The sequence below is a fragment of the Orcinus orca genome, chromosome 9 (assembly GCF_937001465.1).
Source record: "Orcinus orca chromosome 9, mOrcOrc1.1, whole genome shotgun sequence".
Lineage (NCBI taxonomy): Eukaryota > Metazoa > Chordata > Mammalia > Artiodactyla > Delphinidae > Orcinus > Orcinus orca.
The window spans coordinates 89,728,647-89,750,416 of NC_064567.1; the positions used below are offsets into that span (position 1 = coordinate 89,728,647).

At 38.5% G+C, this 21,770-nt stretch overlaps 2 protein-coding genes across 10 annotated transcripts in view; both read left to right on the forward strand.

Annotated features, from left to right (window-relative positions):
- The first annotated feature begins 9 nt into the window (after positions 1–9).
- On the forward strand, positions 10–15,352 carry DUS4L (dihydrouridine synthase 4 like). Of its 5 annotated transcripts, XM_033438964.2 has the most exons (8): positions 10–223; positions 592–684; positions 5,551–5,687; positions 9,148–9,269; positions 11,792–11,909; positions 12,965–13,087; positions 13,863–14,089; positions 14,770–15,352. In XM_033438964.2, exons 3-8 carry the CDS (start codon positions 5,572–5,574, stop codon positions 15,027–15,029), a joined length of 966 nt encoding a protein of 321 aa, XP_033294855.2. In that variant the 5' UTR covers positions 10–223; positions 592–684; positions 5,551–5,571; the 3' UTR covers positions 15,030–15,352. The 5 variants fall into 5 exon arrangements, with proteins under 5 accessions (XP_033294855.2, XP_004263401.3, XP_033294903.2 ...); XM_004263353.4 differs by lacking the exon at positions 592–684 and having other exon boundaries at positions 11–223; XM_033439012.2 differs by lacking the exons at positions 10–223; positions 592–684 and adding an exon at positions 8,211–8,270 and having other exon boundaries at positions 5,582–5,687.
- A 2,420-nt stretch (positions 15,353–17,772) lies between these two features.
- Positions 17,773–21,770, forward strand: part of BCAP29 (B cell receptor associated protein 29) — a 40,481-nt gene continuing 36,483 nt past the window's right edge. The window contains exons 1-3 of one of the 5 annotated variants that reach the window (XM_033439045.2): positions 17,773–17,895; positions 18,360–18,466; positions 21,646–21,746. In XM_033439045.2, coding sequence (XP_033294936.1) covers positions 18,375–18,466; positions 21,646–21,746 — 193 coding nt within the window. In that variant the 5' untranslated portion in view covers positions 17,773–17,895; positions 18,360–18,374. Of the gene's footprint in view, positions 17,901–18,359; positions 18,467–21,645; positions 21,747–21,770 lie in introns of all 5 variants that reach the window. The other 4 variants (XM_033439025.2, XM_033439038.2, XM_004263352.2 and 1 more) reach the window with 4 other exon arrangements.

Here is a 21,770-nt window from a genome sequence, read left to right on the forward strand (position 1 = left end):
GACGCAGAATCCCGGCGCCGCCAGCTCCGCCCACCCGGCTGTCTTGGAGATTCCGATCTGCTGCAGCTGGTGTGCAGACCCTGGCTGGGAACGGCGCGGGGCCCAGAGTAGGTGGGCGCCGAGGGCCCAGCGCACCAGGGAAGCTGAGGTCGTGGGGCCGGCGCTTTCTCCCGTCTCCCGCCGTATTCCTGGGGCTGGCGGCGTTCCCTGGGCGGAAGAACAGGTGAGCGCCGGAACGTGGCGGCAGCGCTCGCCTCTAAAGCAAGTATTTAACCTGAGAATGGGACCTCTCGATGGAAGCACTAGAAGAGAACGGAGGTTTCTGGTAGCTCCGTGTGCACGCCACAAGCACAGCTGGCGGGCGTTAATAGCTACCCACCTGTATCTATCACAACCCTTGCTTCGCGTTCTTGGGATAAAGGCAGGCGGGAAAAGCTTGGGGAGGAAAGTTGCCAGGGATGAATGTGGGGAGAATTAGGGAGAGCCGAGAGTCGGTTAAGTAGGAAGACTGAACCAGGAATAGATAAGTGGGACTCAGTCTCTGCTTACCCTCCCATGAGACAGTGACCTTAGGCTTTTTCTACCGCCTAGTTTCAGTCCTGAGCGACGCCAGACTTTTCCTTGTCACAAATTGATGGATTTTCCATCTCTCAACTAACAGTATTGGAGCTGTAAAATCGTCAGGTTAGTTCCCGTTATATCTTCTCCGCTGTTAACATCGGCAGTATTCACCTGTATTTCTCTCACGATAAATACTAGTAAGTTAACAGGTCAACCACACGTGTGCGAGAAGGTTAAGCATTTCTAACGTAAAAAAGAAACGTTAACTTTTCCTTCGTGTACAGTAAGTATGTATGCAGGGAACCTATTTTTCCCAGTGCCAGAGCTAAAGTTTTTCTTGATTCAGCTAACGGATTTTCGAGAATGTGATAGTAGTACTTAGCTGTGCCAAATGCCGTTCGAACATATTAGATGCCCGTAGCAACTCAAGCAAGTATGTCTCACTACACTGCATTATGCTTTCTCTCTGTCACAGAGGTTTTCTCCTAATATACTTTGATTTCAGTCATGGTGTGAATAGGATTGAATGTTCTGAATGGAGGTCTCACAAATTGCCAAGGGCAGTGTGCTGAGATTCACATTAGGTTTCATTATCTATAATACACAAAATTTGACTTCAGTAATTTTTGAATATTAATGATGAATAAGTATTATCTTTGAATTATGGATTGTTTTTCCTTCCCTGGCTTTTACATTGAAAATTTTTAGAAAAGTTACATAATATTCATTCATTCAATGAAGAGTTTGAGTCTCTACTATATGTACCAGCATGAGTGTACAAACATTAGACTCAATCCCTGTCTTATCCCAGAGGAGCGAATAGGTAGGTAGAAACCCATTTAAACAAACAGTATTACCAGGTGCCTTGGAGGATGTGGATTTGTTTATTCCCAAGCTTGGCTGCCCATTAAAATCACCTGGAGAGCTTTAACAACCACTGATGCTTGCTTGCATCCTACGCCCTGAGATTCACATGTAATTGCTCTGGGGTATGGTTTGGGCATCCTGCTTCGTAAAATCTCACCAGATCATTCTAATGTACAACCAAGATTAAGAACTACTGATTTATTCATTCAGCAAATATGTATTAAGGGAGGCCTTCTTCGTGCCATGTACTGGGACTACAAGAATGAATTAAGTACCACCTGTTGCACATGGATAAATGCCTCTGGAGAGGTAGAAATTCAGTTACACAAGGTCAGGGAACAAGTGCACTGGTTACAACAAATTCCCCTTGATACTCTATGGTCTTTTGATCTATTTAGCTGGCTACCATCATACAAACTGGACTTGTCATATTGCTTTTAACTCTGCCTTGCATAATTACTGTTTTTGCATAATTATTTTCAAGCTCTGTACTTGTTGCCTGTTGAACGTTTGTAGAAACAGCTTACTCAATAGGGTGACTCTAGCTCAGTGCTTCAAGATGACCTCCAGTGCTTACAACCTAGATGGAATGTAGACTTTAGATGGGAAATTCCTGAGTGTTCTTCTTCATGCTCCTCCTTGTTACTCAAATGTGGCTTCAGTGGTTTCCAATCGCTATGCACTTTCCCTCTGACGTGGGACATGACAACCAGGAAACGCCCTTCCTGGTACCAAGGGACAAAAACCACTAAATATGGACAACCTGACTCTTGATCAGCAATGCTTTTGAGGAAAGATCTTGATCAAAAGAGGGAAATGTGAAAATAAAGAAAACTTCATTTAAAGTGGAGTCATGAAGCCCTGAAGGGAAAGCTGTCATGTATGCACCACTTGTGGCTGCCTGCATAACCAGCAGGAAGAAGAACAATAAAAATTATTTAACAACAACAACAAAAGAATGAATAAGAGTGAAATTATTCTTGCTAAAGTCACAATGACCTAGTTGCCATTGGACACGTTTTAGTCTTTACTTAACTCTCTGTGATGTTTAAGATGTTTATCCCCTCCCTCCTTCGTAATACTATTCCCTCTCTTTTGAATATCACGTTTCAGATTTATTCCTCCCAGCTCCAGAGTTCATCTCTCTGTCTCCTTTACATTCTTTTTCCCCCCTTTTACTTAAATGTTGGTGCTTCTAAGGATTTCTACAAGATATGGCATCCATAAGTACTTTGTCCATGTTTTTAGTTTCAACATATTACCTAAAGGTTAAAGACTTATCTCTAGCTTTTTCTTTAGTACCATATCTATATAACCAGTTATGAGGCATCACCACCTGGAAATCCCCTGAGCACCTCAACTTCAGTGTGCCCAAGCGTGGACTCGTTTCCCTCCCAAAGCCTGTTCCTCCTTCTGGTTCTCTGTCTCATTGATTGGAATGGCCATCCGGCCAGTCTCTAAAGCCAGAAGTGTACACATCATCCTAGAATTCTTTCTTAATTACACAACACGTGCTGTCATCAGGTGATTTCCACCTCCTAAATGTCTTGCTAGTTTATTTTTATTTCTAAATAGCTCCTAAATGTGTTCCCTTTCCTCTATCCTCATTCCTGGAGTCCCAGGTCAGATACTCATTACACACGGCTTGGTCTACTACAGTGGCCTCCTTACTGATATTTTACCAACAGCCCTAATCCCTCCATTGAAATCTTTCTGAATCAGAAATCTGACCATGTCATTTCTCTGCTAAAATTTTTCAATTACAACTAGTATACAAGGAGAGACAAACAACTTACACAAATATATGCCCATGGAAGTATGTCATTTGCACAAGTTAACATGTTGAGTGCATATGTAAAAATCACCCACAGAGGAGGAAAAATGGCTGAGAACCAAGGCCCTACAGTTTAAAATCTAAAATATCTTAACCTGGTGTATAGGCCCTCTCATGCCCTTTCTAGTCTAGTTACAACTCAAGCAATGCTGAACTGTTGTTAATGGTTCACTGAAAACATCAAGCATTTTCATGCTGCTGTGGCTTTTTACATGTTCTCTGTAACTGGACACTTCCCCATCTCCCATGTAGTGTCAGCTCAAGATTTCCTTCATCCTTTTTTTTTTTTTTTTTTTTTTTTTTTTTTTTTTTTTTTGCGGTACGCGGGCCTCTCACTGTTGTGGCCTATCCCGTTGCGGAGCACAGGCTCCGGACGCGCAGGCTCAGCAGCCATGGCTCACGGGCCCAGCCGCTCCGCAGCATGTGGGATCTTCCCGGACCGGGGCACGAACCTGTGTCCCCTGCATTGGCAGGCAAACTCTCAACCACTGCGCAACCAGGGAAGCCCCCTTCATCCATTATTGACTTCCCTCACTTCTCTAGACAGTTATTTCTACAGTGCTTAAATTGTGTTTGAGTGTATTAGCATTATTGTGTTGTGTAAGTTTGTCTAATACATTTTCAAGGACACAGAAAATATATTTTCATCTGTGTTCCCAACATGTAGCAGAAACTTGATATTTGTTGAATGAATAAAAATAAGATCAACTGGGATTCCAAGAAGATTGTCAGAGTCATCAGGATGGGGGATTATGAGTACAGAGACTCTGAGCCAGTGAAAATGGGCTCAAGGTTTAATTAAAGGTACCACTTAGTTGACACACCTGCAGGAGATGGAGAGTGAAGGACAAGCCCCAAGTTTCTGACTTGAGTGCGAAGGGATGGATTGTGATGGCATAACTAGGATCTGGAATGCAAGGGAGATGAGACAGGTTTGATTCATGAAAAGGCGACTACCTTTCTTTTGCTTTATACTTTACCTATGTAGGTGGCTTACATCTTTCTAATCATGAACTTTTGTTTAAAAAAATAAGCTATTAACTCTCTAAATATTAAGTTAAACAGTAACAGTGATAAAGTGATGAACAGTGATCAGTAGAACTAGCTTATCTTATTCCACCTGTACATTCTACCTAAGGAAATTGAAATTATTGGTTTATATTTAGGTTATAACAGTACTTTCAGGATTAGCCAAACAAGAAATTGCATGTGGAGCAATTAGACCTTTCTGAAGTTGGCCCATATATATTTTTAAGTTGGTAAGGCCAAAATTGGAATGTGGAAAGCAGCCAACACTATGAAATGATAGGATTTTAAGTACAGTATAGCAACTATAAAACACAGGAATCGCCTAATTTAATCACTTCTCCCTCTTTGGGTATAATAGTGATTTACTATGCAATTATGTGATTACAATTGAGATTTTCATGAAACGATGTTCATGAAACATTTAAATGCTTAAAAATAATAATTAAGTGTTTGTTTGCCTTCTGATTCAAATAAAAAGAATAGGATTTGAGAATAAGAGTAAACATATTCTTATATATGGGGAGATCAGCTCGTTGTTTTGTGACCACCTACATGGGTGGGATAGGGAGGATGGGAGAGAGGGGATATGGGGATATATGTATACATATAGCTGATTCACTTTGTTATACAGCAGAAACTAACACACCATTGTAAAGCAATTATACTCCAATAAAGATGTTAGATAAATAAATAAATAAACCAGTACATCTTTTGAAATGCTGACTACTTAAAGTTGTTCTGTTACTGCCATTTAACTTTCCTAGATAAAACAAGGTATTTCAAAGTGCCAGACATACACAGTACTATATATGAAATTATTCAAATCAAATTTGTTGGTTAATCAATGCCAAACAAAGTAAAATCTAAAAAAGTAACATGGAAAATCGTAATATGTATTCTAGGAAGATATCTTGTGGTTTTCCACATCCTGATCATTTATAAATTTGAGCAGAAAATGTTACAGTAGTGGGTTAAGTATAGAATTCAAAACTGTTAGTGTTTGACTTGAACAAGGGTAATTTGTACAGAATATAAATGTCATAATTGCACAGTGTGCTGAAAACTATCTGTGATTTATAAATAGAGGCAGAATTCAGTAGTATCCTATTCGATACTGTGAAAAGAAGCTAAGAAGATTCCTAAGCCCACAAAACCTGATGAAAAATACGTGTTCTTGGCAATTGAAATTGTAAGAATGATGGGATTCATCAAGTGAAAGTGAGTGCCTTTTCTCTACGCAAACTGGTTATCTTTTTCAGATTTGAAACAAATCTGTATTCATGAAGAGTGACTGCATGCAAACCACAACATGTCAAGAAAGAAAAAATGATCCAATAGAAATGCTTCATTCTGGGCAGCTGGTAAAAGTCTGCGCCCCAATGGTGCGATATTCAAAGTAAGTATTGTTAAATGGTTAATGAGCTTAGGTGTGATTTCCTTATTATGCTCTGACTTCTTAAAAGTAAGACCACCCCACCACATGGGATCTTCAAACGCCTAGCTTTGGGACCAGGGTCCGGGCTTGAGTCCTCATGCTGCCAACTGCCTGGTATGTGTATGATCTAAGTGGTCAGACAGTATTTGTCTCTTTGAGACTGGCTTATTTCACTGAGCATAATATCCTCAAGGTTCACCCATGTTGTACCATGTATCAGAATTTCCTTTTTTTTTTTTCTTTTTGCGGTACGCGGGCCCCTCACCGTTGTGACACCTCCCGCCGCGGAGCACAGGCTCCGGACGCGCAGGCTCAGCGGCCACAGGCCACGGGGCCCAGCCGCTCCGCGGCATGCGGGACCTTCCCAGACCGGGGCACGAACCCACGTAGCCCGCATCGGCAGGCGGACTCTTAACCACTGCGCCACCAGGGAAGACCCAGAATTTCCTTCCTTTTTAAGGCTGAATAATATTGCATTGTATGTATATACTACATTTTGTTTATCCATTCATCCCAGCTTGAGTTGCTTCCATCTTTTGACTCTTGGGAATAATGCTTCTGTGAACATGGATATATAAATATCTTTTGGAAACCTTGCTTTCATTCTTTGTGGTATATGCCCAGAGGTGGAATTGCTAGATCATATGACAAATCTATTTTTAATTTTTGAGGAATTGCCCTGCTATTTTCCATAGCAGCTACACCATTTTATATTCCTACCAGCAGTACACAAGAGTTTAGTCTCTCAGCATTCTCATCAACACTTGTTGTCTTCCAGGGTTTTTTGTTGTTGTTTTAATAGCCATCCTAATGGATGTGACTTACTGTGATTTTTATTTGTATTTTTCTAGTGATGTTGAGCATCTTTTCATGTGCTCATTGGCTATTTGTATATCTTCTTTGGCACAATGTCTCTTCTAGCCCTTTGCCCATTTTTGAATCAGATTGTTTGTTTTTTTTGTTGTTACTGTTGTGTTTACTCTGGAGTTTTGAGAATTCTCTATACTAGATACTACTCTTGTCAGATATGTGGCTTGCATATATGTTCTCCCAGCATGTTGCTTGTCTTTTCATCCTCTTAACAGGGTCTTTGGCAGACCAAAAGTTTTTATTTAATGATGAAGTCCATTTTATCAGTTTTTCCTTTTGCAAATTGTGCTTTTGTTGTCAAGTATAAGAAATTTTTATGTAACTCTAGATATTAAAGATTTTGTCCTATGTTTTTTCTAAAAGTCTTTTAGTTTATGGTTTACATTTAAGTTAATAATTTTTAATTAATTTCTGTCTAAGTGTGAGACTTAGGCTGAGATTTGTTTGTTTGTTTGGTTTTGCCTGTGGATGTCTAATTACTCCAGTACTATTTGTTGAAAAGGCTGTCTTTCCACTATTGAATTACTTTCGCATCTTCATCAAAACTCAGTTGAGCATGTTTGTATGGTTCTTTTTCTGCATTCTCTGTTCTAATCCCTTGATCTATGTGTCTGTCCCTCTACCAATACCACAGTCTTGATTACTGTAGCTATATAATGTCCTCAAATTAAGTAAACTTAATAAATCCCACTTTTCTTTTTCAAAATTGTTTTAGCTATTCTAGTTCCTTTGCCTTTCCAAATAACTTTTTAGGATGATCTTTTCTATACCTACAAAAAATCCTGCTGGATTTTCCATAAGAATTGTATGAAAATGCATATCAATTTGGGGAGAACTGAATTCCCTACTGCGTTGAGTCTCCTCATGAACACGGTATGTCTCTCCATTTATTTAGATCTTCTTTGATTTCTTTCATCAGTGTCGTATAGTTTTCAACGTACATTTTCTGAACATATTTTGTAAGGCTTACACTCCAGTTATTGTACTTTTAATTTCAGCGTCCATGTGTTCATTGCTGGTGTATAGAAGTAAAATTGCTTTTTGTGTGGTGACCTTACATTATGTGAACTTGCTATGTTTACTTATTGGTTCTAGGACGTCCCTCTTACAAATTCCTTAGGATTATCTAAGTAGACAATCATGTCATCTGCAAATAGAGATAGTTTTACTTCCTCCTTTCCATCAGATGCCTTTTGTTTCTTTTTCATGCCTTATTGCACTGACTAGAAGTTGCAGCACTGTACTGAATAAGAGTGATGAGAGCAGACATCCTTCCCTTGTTCTTGATCTGGGGGGAAAGTATTCTTTCACCTATAATTGGGTTGGCCAAAAAGTTCATTTGCGTTTTTCCATAAGATCTTACGGAAAATATATATAAAGATCCTAATATAATATTAAGTGTAGAATTTTTTGTGGATGTCCTTTATCAGGTTGAGAAAGTTCCCTCTATTCCTGTTTTCCTGAGAGGCTTTTTTTTTAAATCATGAATGCTGTTTTGTCCAGTGCTTTTTCTGCATCAATTGATACAATCATGTGTTTTTTTTTTTCTTTAGTCTGTTAATGTGATGGATTACAGTGATTGATTCTGAATATTGAAACTTCTGTTTTAACTAGCTTTTTCTGACACCACCACAGCAGGGGAAGGACGAGAAAGCACCACCTCATTACTCTCAGGTGGAGGTAGAAGCCTAGGTTTTCCACTTGGTCTCCTTTGACACCCCGGGGGCACGAGGCTCCTCATTACTGCTGAGCAGGGGTGAGAGTTCCAGCTCCCCATGCAGGGGGTGGCCTGGTAACTGCTGGGCAATGATGAAAGTCCTGGCTCTTCACTAAGCATTCTCTAACACTACTCCCGGAGAAAGGGAGAAGGGCACCTCACTGCTGCAGGGTTGGTGTGGAATTCCAGGCTCCGCAGATGGTCTCCGCTGATACCCTCCTTGTTACTGGCCAGCACGGATTAAAGTCCCAGCTCCCTACCTGGCCTTCTCTAACACCACCGTGGAGGGGTGTTGGAGAACTTTGTGACAGCTTTGGAACGGTACAAGTGTAAGCTCCCCACTCGACTTTCGCTTGTGGAGGTGAGGGCCACAGTTTTTTCGCTGGTGTTGGGCTGGAGTAGAGCCATTATTATTTTAAAGCTTGCTAGGCTGCCCCTTTCTTGGTGCTTTGGCTAGAGAGCAGGCTTTTGCTGGGGCTGTTTTTGTCTGCACCCATTGCTATTTCCAGGTTGCCAGCTTCTTCAGCTTCAAATCTGGGATATTTGAGGCAACGAGAAAACCCAGGGAACTCACCATTGTCATTCCTTAGGTCCTGCCCGAGGTCACTAGCCTGCCTGCTCTCTTCTCGCCGCCTTTCAGAGTTTCCATACGTTTGTTTTGTATATGATATCCAGAGCTCTTAGTTATACTAAGCAGGAGGGATAGGGAAGAGTACATCTACTGCACTTTCCCATAGGCAGAACTTTTCTCTAATAAATATTTAATAATTAACTAAATTAAACTCTGATTATGGTGCTTTCTAAATGCCTAATTAAAGTTTTATATGCTCTCAGGTTGGCTTTTAGAACACTGGTAAGAAAATACAGTTGCGATCTGTGCTATACGCCAATGATAGTTGCTGCTGATTTTATCAGATCTATAAAAGCCAGAGACAGTGAATTTACCACAAACCAAGGTATGTGAAAGCTAGAGTTTGCTGCCTTTGTAAAACTTTAAAAACAAAACAACAAAACTCAACACTCTTGCTAATCAGAGACAACACAATTCGGAGATTTTATTTTTAAATCTTTCAGTTTCTTACGGTTTTTATAAATTTTTAAAAATATGTTTTTATTCAGTGCCTTGTAAACTATGGATAATATATCAAAGTTTTAGTCAGCCCCATTCTCTCACCTAGACTATTGGGTTAGATTCCTATCTCACTGCCTCCAGTCTTATCCCATTTCAAACTACCCTCCAGACAGCCCCAAGTGACCTCTCTAAAATGTAAATTTGATCACTTCTTCCTGCTCACAATCTTCCTTAGACTTCTCATCACCTAAAAGAGTGGTTCTCAAAGTGTGATTTCCCAGACCAGTTAACATCAGCATTATCTGAAAACTTGTTAGAAATGGAAGTTCCAGACTCCACCGCAGGCTTACTGAATCTGAAACTCTGGGTATGTGTCGGGCAATCTGTGTTTTAAAAAGCCCTCCAGGTGATTCTGAGCTTGTTAATGATTGAGAGCCACTGACCTAAGGAGTAAAAGTCCAGCACGTGTGGACAATATAGAAAGTTCTTCATGATCTGGCCTCTGAATACGTGTTCTGCAGCTTTATCTTCCATTAGTTTCTCTCCATGGCCCACCAACTTTATTCTTCAAAATACTAAGTTATTGGGGCTTCCCTGGTGGCGCAGTGGTTGAGAGTCTGCCTGCTGATGCAGGGGACACGGGTACGTGCCCCGGTCAGGGAAGATCCCACATGCCGTGGAGCGGCTGGGCCTGTGAGCCATGGCTGCTGAGCCTGCGCGTCTGGAGCCTGTGCTCCACAACGGGAGAGGCCACAACAGTGAGAGGCCCACATACCGCAAAAAAAAAAATATATATATATATATATATATGTGTATATATATATATGCTAAGTTATTTTAAGTCCTTGAACATGCCCTAATCTCTCACACTTCTCTACCTAGAATGTCCTTCTTAGTCAGGCCTATCCCCGCATCCCTATCCCCCTGGGAAAGGACAGTTCATGCTTCTTAATGCTCTAAAACTGTGACCAAGGAACTTGCCTAATTACCCTCCATTCATGTCCTGTCTCGCAAGCCCCGGCTTTTTGTTGTACTTAATCCTACTGTACTGTAATTTCCTCCTCACATGCCTGTCTCTCCCACTAGACTGTGGGCTTCTTAAGGGTTGGAATTCTTTCTTGTTGATTTGTATCCTCAGCTTCTAGCACAGCATTGAAAATATATTTGACCAATAAATGGTTGTTAGATTGAAATTTTATAACTCTCTTGAGTTACAAAGGAGAAAGCACCCTACCTACATCCTCAGGAAAAAGCAAATTCTCCTATCCCTTAGATAATCCTGTAAATCAGTGGATTGCCATAGAAATTCTGAGTCAGTAGAACTAGAGCGATACCCAGAAATCTGCATTTTGGTAAACACCCAGTGAATCTGATACAGGTAGTCCTCAAAAAAAACTTTAGAAAAATTAAAATACATCTATTCAGAATTTATAACACCCAAAGATGAGAAAAATGTGTCCTTTAAAACCTAGGAAAGCTCTGATACATTTGGCTATGTTAAAATTTAGACTTTTATATATAAAAAAAGAGCACAGATATTCTCAAAGACAAATGAAAAACTGGGGAAAATATTTATAATATTTTTGATGTTTATGATAGCAGAGCTAATTTCTTTGTTTTATTTTTTTAATTTAAATAATATGAAAAAAGGAGCAACTAAAAGAAAAATTGTACATACAGAACTACGCAAAGAATATGGAGAGAGAGGCTACAAATAAAACAATATGCTGTTGCGTATACAGTGTAGGATAAGTTGTAAGGAAATCAGAACTGTCATCCACACTGGTGTATATCTATATTGGTAAACTCTTGAAAGAAGATTTTGTAATGTCTTTCAAAATGTTAGATGCCCGCCCAGCAGTTATACATACTCCTAGGAATTTACTTCATGAATATACTCACAAAAGCATGTATATGGAGTATCTTCATTGCAGCATTGTTTGCAAGAGCCGCAAATGAAAAATAATCTATGGTCCACCCATCACAGTGGAATACGCCACTAAAAAGAGGAAAATAGGTCTGAATACAGGTCCCAGATACATCCGGGGGAAAACACAATATGGATAGCAACGTACATAGAATGTTCACATTTGCTTAAATTTTATAGGTATTCATAAAATTGTTCTAGAATGCAGTAAGTTAATTCCCACCTTTGGGAAAGGGGTCTGTTTGGCAAGAGTGTTGTACTTTTCATTTTATCAAATTTTTTCCTATTTGAATTTGTACCAAATCTAAATTGCATGTAATTTAAAATATTTTAAATTATTTTAATGCTATCTTGTTTGAACAGATGCTTCTTAGGCTAAAAATTGTTACTTTATCCTGTACAGACATTAGAATTTGGTATCTCGTGTGCATGTGTGTGTGTTTCTGTGAATTTTAATGTTGAGCTATTTGTTTTATCAGGTGATTGCCCATTGATTGTTCAGTTTGCTGCTAATGATGCAAGAATTTTGTCTGATGCTGCTCGTATAGTCTGTCCTTATGCGAATGGAATAGACATTAACTGTGGTTGTCCTCAGAGGTAAAGCTCAAAGAAGTTGGAAGAATTTTCAAAAAGATTAGGAAAAACTATGTGAACATGGTAAACTATCATTCTGGTATTCCAAAAATTAAAAAGTAAGGAAAATAGAGATAAAGAACTTGAGCTCTAAATAAGAAGCAAGAAAAAATAAGGAAATATTATTTAGAAACATACATGCAAAGATATTTTCTGATGGCTACAACAATATATAGACCCTTGACAAGTTTTTGTCTCACCTCACCACTAGAATTTTTTTTATGTGTGGATCTGCCTTGAACCTCATCCATAAGTAATTATGTGAGACTGATGTTTATGGCAATCCCTAAAATGTATTTTTACTGCTCTGTCAGACATACTTGCTCTAAACACTATGATTCTATGATTTGGGAGATCACTTGTTTTCTCTTACTTAATTTCAATTATAAGAAAACCTTCTTATAATTACCTTTTCTTCCTATACCATAGTTATTTGGTTGAGTCTGAGTAACTGGGTGTTGATAGGATGTACTTATTTTGACGATAACATCCCTACCTTCCTGGCACTATACTAGATTATCTGTCAATAATTCAAAATGTGTTCAAAGAATAAAATCAAGGTTTTATGTATAGCATAATCCAAATCAGATTAGATATATTTGAATACTCATTAGGAGAGTTCAGTAAGCTGTTTAGTGGTATTGGAATGCTGTAAGCCAAAAATATCTTTCCTCTTAAGATTAATAAAACCTCTTGTTATGTACAATGAACATCAAATTTGGAATTAAAAAAATCTGAAGTAATTGCAGTTACAAATACTTAAATCTGTTTTGGTTGAATGACCTTTAATTTTCTCACTTGCCAGTGAAAACCATTTCCCCTAAGTATTTCTTGATCTGGGAACATGTTTTCCCTAATCTCAATACACTTACAAGTGTTGGATCTGTGAATTTTAAAAATCTGGTTCCATTCCAGGTTGCTAGGTAGAGAAATAATAAATGCACTTACTGTGCCTTTAGAATTGTATCTTCTCTTCCAACTGATAACAATTTATTTGTTGCTGTGTTTGCTTTATGAAGGTGGGCATTGGCAGAAGGTTATGGAGCTTGCCTAATAAACAATCCAGAGCTTGTTCGAGACATGGTGAAACAAATAAGAAATCAAGTGGAAAATCCCAGATTTTCAGTATCTATTAAAATAAGGTAAAGGTAATATTTTAATCTACTGGCAAGATAGTCCATTACTCAGGAAATAAAAGAATATTCCTTTTGTCTGAAGGTGTGGAGATGTCTACTCTTAGTAAGTAGGCATCTAGTATATGAAAATGTTAAAACATTTAGTAAATGAATAGATACCATAATTTTTATTTATAATCCAAAACAATTTCTTCTTCACATTTTTAGAGAAAAATTAAAATATCCCTTTATTATTAAAAACTCTCTCCCAAGAGAAACAACTTTTTCCATGTACTATTTAATTAACTAATGCTAAGAGACATTCCTGATACCAAGAGTAGAAAATAGGAATGATATTTGCACTAAAATTTCACAGTGAAAAGAAAATAAACTAAAAATTAGTCTTTTGGTGACAGGTTAAAAACAAATCTCAAGATAAATTATTATAATTCTCCCACTTGCGGATTGGAGCATGCACAGCAAATATTAAGACAGCACCTTTCAGTGCATCTGTGACAGTACTTTGATGAATCTTTCAGTTATCAAAGCCAAAAGAGAGGAGCACTGGGTAAAAGTTATTTGTCATCCTATTGTTATCGATAGTGAAATAGCTAAATTCAGGGTCTTGAATGGGAACTGATTCCTGAACAAAACCTCACTGATAGGGGCACGTGGTGATAATATGATATAGCATAGCTAAACTAAATAATGTAACAGATGAAATATTTTTCTATTTAGTTTATTGATGTTAGCATTAAGATTTGTGTGCTGTGAAAAGATAGATATGATTTTGAAATTATAGGATCCATGATGACCTTACAAGAACTGTAGATCTTTGTCGAAAGGCTGAAGCGACAGGGGTTTCCTGGATTACAGTCCATGGAAGAACTGTTGAAGAAAGGCATCAGCCAGTTCACTATGAGGCCATTAAAATAATTAAGGAAAATATGTCTATACCTGTAATTGCTAATGGAGACATCAGAAGCTTAAAAGAAGCAGAAAATGTGTGGCATATTACTGGGACAGATGGTAAGAAATAATTACTTTAGGTTTTTTTTTTTTAATTAGCAGAAAAATTAAAAAGTGGGGGTGGGAGAATAATGTTAATTATTTTCCTGTTTTACCATATTTTCCTGTTTTACCAATTTAAGCCAAGCAATTTACTAAAATGATGTTAATCCATCTACTTAGAAACAACAGATCATTTTAATTGGAGTAAATTAGTTCAGTTAATTCTCTGCCACCATCTCATCCAGTTAGTGACCACTAGAGCCTATAGAATTCGTGAATCCAAGAGTGGTCATAGGAGCCAAAGAAACCCCAGACTGCTATGCAGTTTCATTATCCCCTTCAACTTTGGCATACCAAGCCCTGTGATACCTATTGCTGGATGAGAGAATGCAGATAAACTTCAAGCAAACCCAATTTATGACAATCCAGATTTACTCTTAAGAAAATCCGGAAAACTAATTTTTTAATGTAGAAGTCTTTAAAATATAAGAAAAAAAGTCTTGTGAGTTCATTTACACTTAATTGGTTTATAAAAAATACCAAAATGAATCCTTTGATAAGAATTAGTCTAATACAAGGGCATTGTGAAACCTTGTAAATACTTTATTTTTGAATATTCTCAGTTTGTTTCATTGAGTTTGACCCCATAACCATGAGTTCTTAATGTGTGGACAAACGTGATGTGCTTTAATTTATAGGTGTGATGGTTGCAAGAGGACTCTTAGCCAACCCGGCCATATTTGCTGGATATGAGGAAACCCCACTGAAATGCATCTGGGACTGGGTTAACATTGCTCTTGAACTTGGAACTCCTTATATGTGTTTCCATCAACATTTAATGTACATGATGGAAAAGATAACTTCGAGGCAGGAAAAAAGAATATTTAATGCTTTGTCAAGCACATCAGCAGTCTTAGATTACCTTACAGACCATTATGGGATTGACTGGACTCCCTAAATTATTTTCTATCTTTAGTGAAACCACCCAGGGTCACATCTTGGTCTTCACTTTGAATCAGTGGCTCTCAAACATTAGTATAAAAACAATGCACTGACAGAATTTTTAAAACTCATTCTTAGACCATATCCTCAGAGATTCTGATTCAGTAAATCTCTAGGGTGGACCCAAAATTTAGTTTTAAAGAAGACCCCAGGTGGTTCAAACATCGACAAACATTGCTCTGAATCCTATTATGGATTTAAAACTAAGAATTTTTTTCTTAAAGGAATCATGTTTTTAACATTTTTAAATAAATAAAACTTTTTATTTTGATACTAAAAGTATGACTCATGGTATCTGTAAGTTAACATTAGGTATGTTTTAAATGAAAATAAGAGAAAAGTGTGAACAAATTCCAACATCTGTATAAAATGAAAAGGAACAAGAAATTCTGTATAGAATTGCATTCAGGGCTTAAATTAAAAGTTTAAATTGGAAAATCAAACTGCTACTTCCTAATTCATGAATTACACACCTCAAGGTATTTCTTTAAATTGTATGTAATAGAAGTTAATTAGATGTGATGTTTTCTATAATTTAAAACTAAGATTCCATGAAATTCTTTAAATGATATTAAATTTGTTACATTTCGAGCCTTATAAATCTTTAGAAGATTGAGAGCTTGGTAAATATACCTGTACGTAAAATGATGTTAATTTCTGTCCCCCACATCTTAAATATAAAAAAATTTGGTAGCTAATCTGGAGATGATTACACAGTCAGCCCTCGGTGCTAGACCACTTTGTATATGGGACTTGAGCATCCACAAATTTTGGTACCCACAAGAGTCCTAGAACCAGTGCCCCACAGATTCCAAGGGACAGCTGTGTATTTGAAATATTTCCTGGAGAACAGTAACCAGGTTTTATTTTTAATTTAAAAACCTAATTTTCATGCCCTGTTAATAGTAATGTTATTTTTATGCTTCCCAGCAGTTGATGATAATTTTAACTTTAAAGTTCCATGGTTTAGGGAATTCCCTAGCGGTCCAGTGCTTAGGACTCCTTGCTTTCACTGCCAACGGCACAGGTTCAATTCCTGGTGGGGGAACTAGGACCCCTGGAAGCTGCGTGGCACAGCCAAAAAAACTAAAAAAAATTTTTAAAATAGAGTTCCATGGTTTGGGGATGTCACTAACAGAATTTTGTTGGTGGTTAATGTGCCACTGCAAGAATTATCTCAGGGACTTCCCTGGTGGCACAGTGGTTAAGAATCTGCCCGCCAATGCAGGGGACATGGGTTCGAGCCCTGGTCCAGGAAGATCCCACATGGCGCGGAGCAACTAAGCCCACGTACCACAACTACTGAGCCTGTGCTCTAGAGCCCGCGTGCCGCAGCTACTGAGCCCACACGCCGCAACTACTGAAGGCCGCTGGCCTAGAGCCCGTGCTCTGCAACAAGAGAAGCCACTGCAACGAGAAGCAAGTGCACCACACGAAGAGTAGACCCCGCTCGCTGCAACTAGAGAAGGCCCGCAAGACCCAACACAGCCCCCCCCAAAAAAAAAATTATCTCAGGTTAAGATAAAACAGTTCTGTAATTAAGATATTGGTCTATATTACCAACATAAAAACTGTCATAAGGAGACAGTTATCTAAAACTGCTTAATTCAACAGTTTGGGAATATTAAATAAATCCTTTTTAACATAAGCACTATGTTGCCATATTTTTTTTTAAGGCACATTCTGTGCTTTCATTTTTCAATTAACGGATCTTTAAAGATAACTGGCTTTTTCATTAAATATGAGTATATATTAGCAAATAGGGAGCTATAGCCAAAACTTAGTGATTTTTACGTTTGTAAATTAACTCTGTTACACCAGTGTTCTGAGGACAGCAGCATTATTAAAGTAAGGTGCACAGCCGTTCAAGGAACCAGTGTAGAAAGGCAAGGAGTTCTAAACGCCTTTGATTTTTTTTTTAAGTTGCTTATGGTTAATTTATGTTGTCTTTTTTTCTTTTCTGTGTAATCAAGTATACTTGTGGTAAGAGAAAGCACTGATTTAAATGTGTTTTTATATTCAGTAACCACCTCTTGTTTTCACCATTTGTTTAATCTTCCCAAAATAATCATCTCCAGGAGAATACTTTTATGTGCATTCCTGATACATTGTTAATATTGGTGGGAAAATCTTTAAAATTTTGAGTGTTTTCACGCAATTTGAAAACCTGGAAAAAAGTAATTGAAAGAATATACCCATACCCACGTTGTTCTTTCCAGTCAGTCCCCAAACATCACCCGAAAGTGTACTGCCTCTTCCCAGCGCATGGACGAGAGTAGAAAACGTCACACGAAGTGTATGTTGGACGCTACCTATCCTCCTACATTCTCCGAACAAAATGCGGCACAACCAACTCGTTCTGGACAACGAAACTGTGCCTACGGTAAAATACAAACCAGGAAAGGAGTGTTTTAACCACGTTCACTGAGTGTGCAGCACCCTATCTAACCCTCCCGCCCCGGCGCCACTCCTCGCCGCGGACTCCAGCAAGCCCTTTCAGAACGTCGGTTAAGCTCACCCCTCCCACGCAAGCCACACTTCATTAGAAATGTTAAGACCGCTCCCCAAAAGAAGTTGCACTTGGGAACCCAAGCAGCGGATCTGACCCTCTAATCCACCACCAATTAGAAAACAATTATTGCTAATCATCTTGTTCGCACGCCTGCCACGTCGCCTGGGACCGGCCCCCGAGACCGGAATTGGGAGATGGAGCCTGCGGGGCTGCGGGTGGGGGCGGGGCGCGCTCCCCTCCGCCCGCCGCGGCGTGTGACGTCCCACGCGTCGGCGGCCGCGGAGCAGCGCGGGGAGCCAGGCGGCCTCAGGTGGGGTAAGGCCGGGCGGGACGTCTGGGGGCCTCGGGCCCCGAGGCGGCGTGGAGCGCGGGGTCGCACCGCACTCGCCGCGGTGGGACCGCGGGGTGGGGTCTGCCCCGCGGCGCGTTCGCTGGGCGGGAGGTTCCCCGGGCGCGGACGTTAGCAGAGGCTGGCGTTAGGCTACTGACGCCGCGAAGCTGGACGGAAAGCACTTCCGCGGTGCCGCTCAGGCCTCCTGGCCAGTTCTGCAAGGCTCGCTGGGGAGGTGCAGACGCCGGCCTCCGGGCCCACCCTCGACCCGCTCCCTCCCCTCCCCCAACTCCCCGCCCCGGGTCTCTGCCGGGCGCCTCCAGTTGAGGGGAAGGTCTGATTCCATAAACCTTCTGGCCGGAAACCTCGCGCGCTGGGGGCCTTTCCTTAAACTGAATTTTCTTGGAAAGGCGGTAGGGTGAAATAAATGTTTCTCTATTTAGGTGTGAAGAAAAAAAATGACACTTCAATGGGCGGCAGTTGCAACTTTTCTTTATGCTGAAATAGGACTCATTTTAATCTTCTGTCTACCTTTTATTCCTCCTCAGAGGTAGGAAACCTCCCAAGCGTTACAATAATAAATATATGATGAGCTCTTTAGACGGTTTAGTGTGTTAACGGAAAAAGTTTTCTTAAGATTAAAAAGGTTTCAGTGCTGTTTATATAAAAGGCACTGTTCAGAAATAAACTCAAAAACCAATTAGGTAATATATGATGACCATATTAAAATATCACATTACATAAAACGTTTTATTATATGTACAAATAACTTTTCCACCTCTCTTCTATAGGAAGGGCCTCGTCTTTTCTGTTCTTTTGATTGCAGATGTAATAAAGCAATGGTCATACTTTTGTCACCTGTCTTGTCGTTAGCTTTTTACCTTCGTTTTATTGCCCTGAATTACAGCAGTGAACTTAAATAAAAGTAAATGCATAAGTGCTGTTTACAGCACAGCATGATGCAGAAATGTTTCAGTGAGGCAGTGGAATGACCATTTGGAAACTTAAGCCAATAAATGATTCTTAGTTTTGGCCTTACATAATTCATTAGTGTTCGTTTAATGGCAATTTTACCACTTTATCCTCACACAGAATTAATATATATTAAACGTACTAAATATGAAAAGTATCAGAACCATACATTAGCATTAGTTCCTTAGTAAAGCACCTTCGAAGGACTTTCAGTACTATTTCAATCGAAGCCTTGGCTCACTTTACCCCTGTAATAACCCACTTATTAGGAGTTCAGTTTTACCTCAGGACTGGATAGTGTGAATGATAAAATACACCTGTATAAAAATGTTGCAAGACATTTGTTCACATAAAAGAAAATAAATGAGACCTAGAGATAACCCACTGAAATTTAGTAAGATTCCTCTACTGGAAGAGACTTAAGAAAGTTTTTATCTTGACTCAGGTTCCGGTAGTCTTCTGTTTTTGTCTATCAGCTGTAGCATCACTATTTTCTTTCTTACAAAAAGAAAAATTGAATTGTTATGTAGGAAGCGGCCTTTGAGATGATTTTATTCAACCCATTCATTCTATGGGAAAGTGGCCTGACTGAGGTCATCTAGCTGATCTGTGGCAAATTCTGGACTAGAATCTGCCTTTCAGTCTAGTGCTTTTTCTGTTCCATCACCCTATCTCTTATCCTGTTGATTTTGTTTCAAATCCTTACTAATACCCTGTTAAGCTTTTTGGTAATACTTGCAACAGTAGAATCCTATATTCAAGAGAAAGATGTTATTTATAAACATCTGAATTATAGATAAGGCTTAAGAATTTGCAAAAAAATTTTCTTTGTCAGTTGATCTCTTCTCCATCAAAATCGTGCATAAATTATGGATTTTTTCCTGCCAAATATAATTTTTTCCTATCCTGATCAAGTATCTGTTAGATTTGTGTATATGTACATACATTATATAAATATATCCTCATGGACAAATATACTTAAGAAAAATATGTTATATATGCACACAGATAATTTACAATATGTCCTTAACGTGTGTATCCACATCATTTTTTACCTTTCATATGTGTAATCACCATAGTCTTCAAGGAAAAGTCTTCAGTCTTCATTAATTTGGCTGTCCACTTTTTTCTCACATACCCACTGGTTAAAGACACATCTCAGAGATCAGACTGCCTGGGTTTATATCCCAACTCTGCAAGTTACTGTGTGCCCTTGGGCAATTTATTACCATCTCTGGCCAGTTTCCTCATCTGTAAAATGGAGGTAATACTAGTATCCACCTCATATGGTGGTTGTGGAGATTAAATGAGCTAAAACATGTACAAGTGCTTAGAAGGGAAGTATGGTAAGGACTCTATATAGTAGCTATTATTAGCTTTGCCTTGAATGGAGCCTTATTATAAACTGCTCATTGTTCCGTGTAGGGGGTCTCTTTTGTGTTCCCTTTTATACTGTCAATTTACTTGAAATGTGAATTTACATTTGGACCTAGATCAAGGTATTGACACTTATGTTCTCTTTCTTAAAATACAAATCTTTGTAATGTAAAATTTGAATAGCGTCCTTGGATAGAAGCATAGAGGCAAAAGAAACTGCATTGGTATCAATCTCTCTCTCCCCCAAACTTAAGGTTATTAGAGTTGTTTTCAAAACATAATAAAGTAAGACCTTTTTTTTTAGTTGTAAGAATTTGAAATTTACTTAAGTGCTTATTACCGTTGTATGTCTCCTCTGGACTCAGTTAATGTGTTACTCATTTAAAATGCCCTTGTGCAAAGTTTGTTACCCTTTCAGTTGTGTGATGGATTACTTTGTCACTCTTTGCCATTTATAATCCATGCTTTCTTACCTCTGTGTCTTTGCTTATACTGTTCATTCCATCTAGACTATTTCATTTTTTTTTTAATTTCACTTTCTCAAATATTGATCTGGATGGTAATTACATAGGTATATACACACATAAAAGTCCATCAAGCTATACATATATTAAATATATATACACATATATAAATTTATATATATATTTGTTTGTTTGTTTTTTGGCCACACTGCGCTGCTTGTGGGATCTTAGTTCCCCAACCAGGGATTGAACCCAGGCTCTCAGCAGTGAAATCTCTGAGTCCGAACCACTGAACCGCCAGGGAATTCCCTTTCACGCTACATATTTAAGATTTTTGCTCTTTACTGTGTATGTGTAATACCTCAATGATTTTTTAAATTTCCTTATGGTAAAAGTAGAGAAACATTTTTACTTGGAGTAGATGTTGAAAGCGCATGTATTTTTTTTCATTATTAAAATAAATAGTGCAGAGTCAGACTTCTTACTCCTGAAATGTTGTTAATTGTTAGAACAATAGATCTTTGTTATTTCTGAGTTACTGTCCTGATTATATATATTATGATATAAAGTGATAACTTCTATCAGCAATTTAATATTTTACTATAAGAATTCCTTTTTAAGGTTTCGATCATGTACATTTGCTTTAAAAGTTATTTTTACTTTAGAATATTTAAGCCACCAGACAGAAGATAATCAAATGTCAGATTATTATTAAATTTGAAAGAGGTTGTTCTTTATTTCATGAGACATTCTTATTGGTAAGAATTGGTAATTCTCTGGTATGACATAAAAAATTAAATTTCTGTAATTCTTTTCACTCGCTGCACAATTACCAAAATGTTAATTCAGTATTTAGAAAGTATCTCAAAATGTCCCTTTGATTTTTTACACCTGATGTAATTATATTGCTTTACAGATGGCAGAAGATTTTTTCATTTAGCGTCTGGGGTAAAATTGCAACTTTCTGGAACAAGGCTTTCCTTACTATTATAGTCCTATTGATTGTTCTGTTTCTTGGTAAGTATTAGATTCCTCCTTTGA